At 59.0% G+C, this 2,096-nt stretch overlaps 1 protein-coding gene across 1 annotated transcript; it reads left to right on the top strand.

The window, feature by feature from the left end:
- Nucleotides 1–693: 693 nt before the first annotated feature.
- Nucleotides 694–1,539, top strand: GUITHDRAFT_123019 (hypothetical protein; the record flags this gene model as incomplete). Its single annotated transcript, XM_005817687.1, has 4 exons — nucleotides 694–851; nucleotides 968–1,099; nucleotides 1,268–1,315; nucleotides 1,455–1,539. 4 exons carry the CDS (start codon nucleotides 694–696, stop codon nucleotides 1,537–1,539), a joined length of 423 nt encoding a protein of 140 aa, XP_005817744.1.
- Nucleotides 1,540–2,096: the final 557 nt, after the last annotated feature.

The raw sequence follows: 2,096 nt of genomic DNA, 5'->3' as shown, positions 1-2,096 counted from the left end.
TCCTCCTCCTCCTCCTCCTCCTCTCCATGATCATCATCGCTACCGCAATCTTTGTCTTTGCTCTTCACACAACAGGGAAGCGATCTGGTCAAACTGCAGAGCCAGCTGCTGTCAGGAGGAGTCGTACATGCTCTCGTGAGAGCGCTCCTGCATGTCAACCGACCGGCCATGGAGAGATCGATCGTCCTCCTCTCCCGCCTCATCATGCTGCCCGGCGGTGCTTCCATCCTCCTCCTCCTCCTCCTCCCCTCGGTCACTCGTGTCAGCAGGACAGTTCGCGCTGCAGTTCGTGGAGAGTGGCGGCCTCAGACCGGTGCGAGGCAGGAGGAGAGGAGGCCGGCAGGGGAAGGAGGGGAGGGAGGGAGGGCAAGGGAAGCAGCGGGAGGGAGGGGAGGGGAGGGAGGGCACGTGCTGAGGTCCTTTTGCTTTAGGAGCTCATAAGCATGATGCTTGATCCGACGAACAGACCTGGACTTGTGGTGGACGCACTGATAATGTAGGGAGTATGAGAGGAAGAGAGAGAGGAGGCAGAGGAGGAGCCAAGAGAGGAGGGAGGGAGGAGGGAGGGGAGGGGCCAAGAAGGAGGAGGGAAGAGGGAGGGGAGGAGGGAGGGGAGGGGCCAAGAAGGAGGAGGGAGGGGAGGAGAGGAGAGAGGAGGAGGAGGAGGATGAAGATTGTTGCACATTGACGAGCATGTTCGGCAGTTTGTCGATGCTTGCAAGGTTGTCGCGCGACTACTACCCCGCCATCGCTCTTGCGCAGCCGCTTCCTCTCCTCATCCTCCTCCTCCGCCAGCACTCCGATGGCGCCATCCGCGCCCGTGTGTGCAACTTCGTGGGGAATATCTGTAGGTGAGATGAGTAGGAGTAGTGGGCAGGGGACAGTGGGGCAGGAGGCAGGGGGCAGGAGAGCAGGAGGTAGAAGAGCAGGAGGAAGGAGGAGGAAGGAGGGACTGACGAGGAGGAAGGTACTCGGACTACTTCTACAAGGCTCTGGATGAGACTGGCCTGCTGGACGAGATCATCAAGTGCGCAGGAGACGAGGATTCGAATACCCGCAAGTTTGCTTGTTTCGCGCTCGGCAATGCTGCATTTCACAGGTGCCCTGCTCCCGTCGCCTCGTCCTTTCCTCCCTCTCCTCCCTCCGTTCTTACCCTCCCTACCTCTCTCTCTCCTTCCCCTCCCTCCTTCCCCTCCCTCCTTCCCCTCCCTTCCTCCCTCCTCCTCCTCCCCTTCTCCTCTCGGCTCTCTCACTCATTTACGTGCAGCGCCTTGCTCTATCCTCGGCTCAAGCTCGCCATCCCTCTACTCATCGAGTAAGCGAAACTACAGCAGTCTACTCCTCCTCCTCTCCCTCATCCCCCTCCTCCGCCCCCCCGCCCCTCGCCCTGCTCCTCGACCCCTTTCACTTCTCCCTCCTCCTCCCTCTCCTTCGCTTCTCACCGTTTCCTCCAGGTGCGTGCAAGAGACCACGGAGAAGACAAGATCGAATGCTGCCGGAGCCCTGGGCAACCTCGTCCGAAACTCTCCGATGGTATAGCATATATGCCTCCCCCTCCTCCTCCTCTTTTTTCTAACTATCTCTCGTCCTCTAGCTCGCCAAGGACCTGACGGAGGCAGGAGGAGTTCACGCTTTGCTCATGGTTCTCCCTTTGACCTCCTTCCACTCTCGTCCATCCATATCCCCTCCCTTCCGCGTCATCCTCCCTCCCTCCCTCTCCTCTCCCTCTCCTCTCCTCTCCTCTCCCTCCCTCTACTGTCCTCTCCCTCCCTCTCCTGTCCTCTCCTCTCCTCTCCCTCCCTCCCTCCCTCTCCCTCTCCCTCTCCCTCTCCCTAGGACACTGGGGTGACCTCGTTAAAAGCTATTGAAAGAGCTCGTCGACACGCTCTGCCCATCGCTATTTCCGTCCTATGCAAGGATGTGAATCTGGAATGCTCCACTTTCGTTGGGGGGAAGAAAAGGGATTTGGAGGAGGGCCCACTGATGAACCTCGATTCCTTGATTGCTACTTATGGAAAATGATAAGAGATGCCCTCTGTGATACGGGTATGAAGGAGATGACTATTCTTGAGGGGGACACGGAGCTTCACCTGACG

This window comes from Guillardia theta (genome assembly GCF_000315625.1).
Source record: "Guillardia theta CCMP2712 unplaced genomic scaffold GUITHscaffold_673, whole genome shotgun sequence".
NCBI lineage: Eukaryota > Cryptophyceae > Pyrenomonadales > Geminigeraceae > Guillardia > Guillardia theta.
Note: the sequence above shows the minus strand (reverse complement) of the source record. Positions and strands in the feature narration are given on the sequence as shown.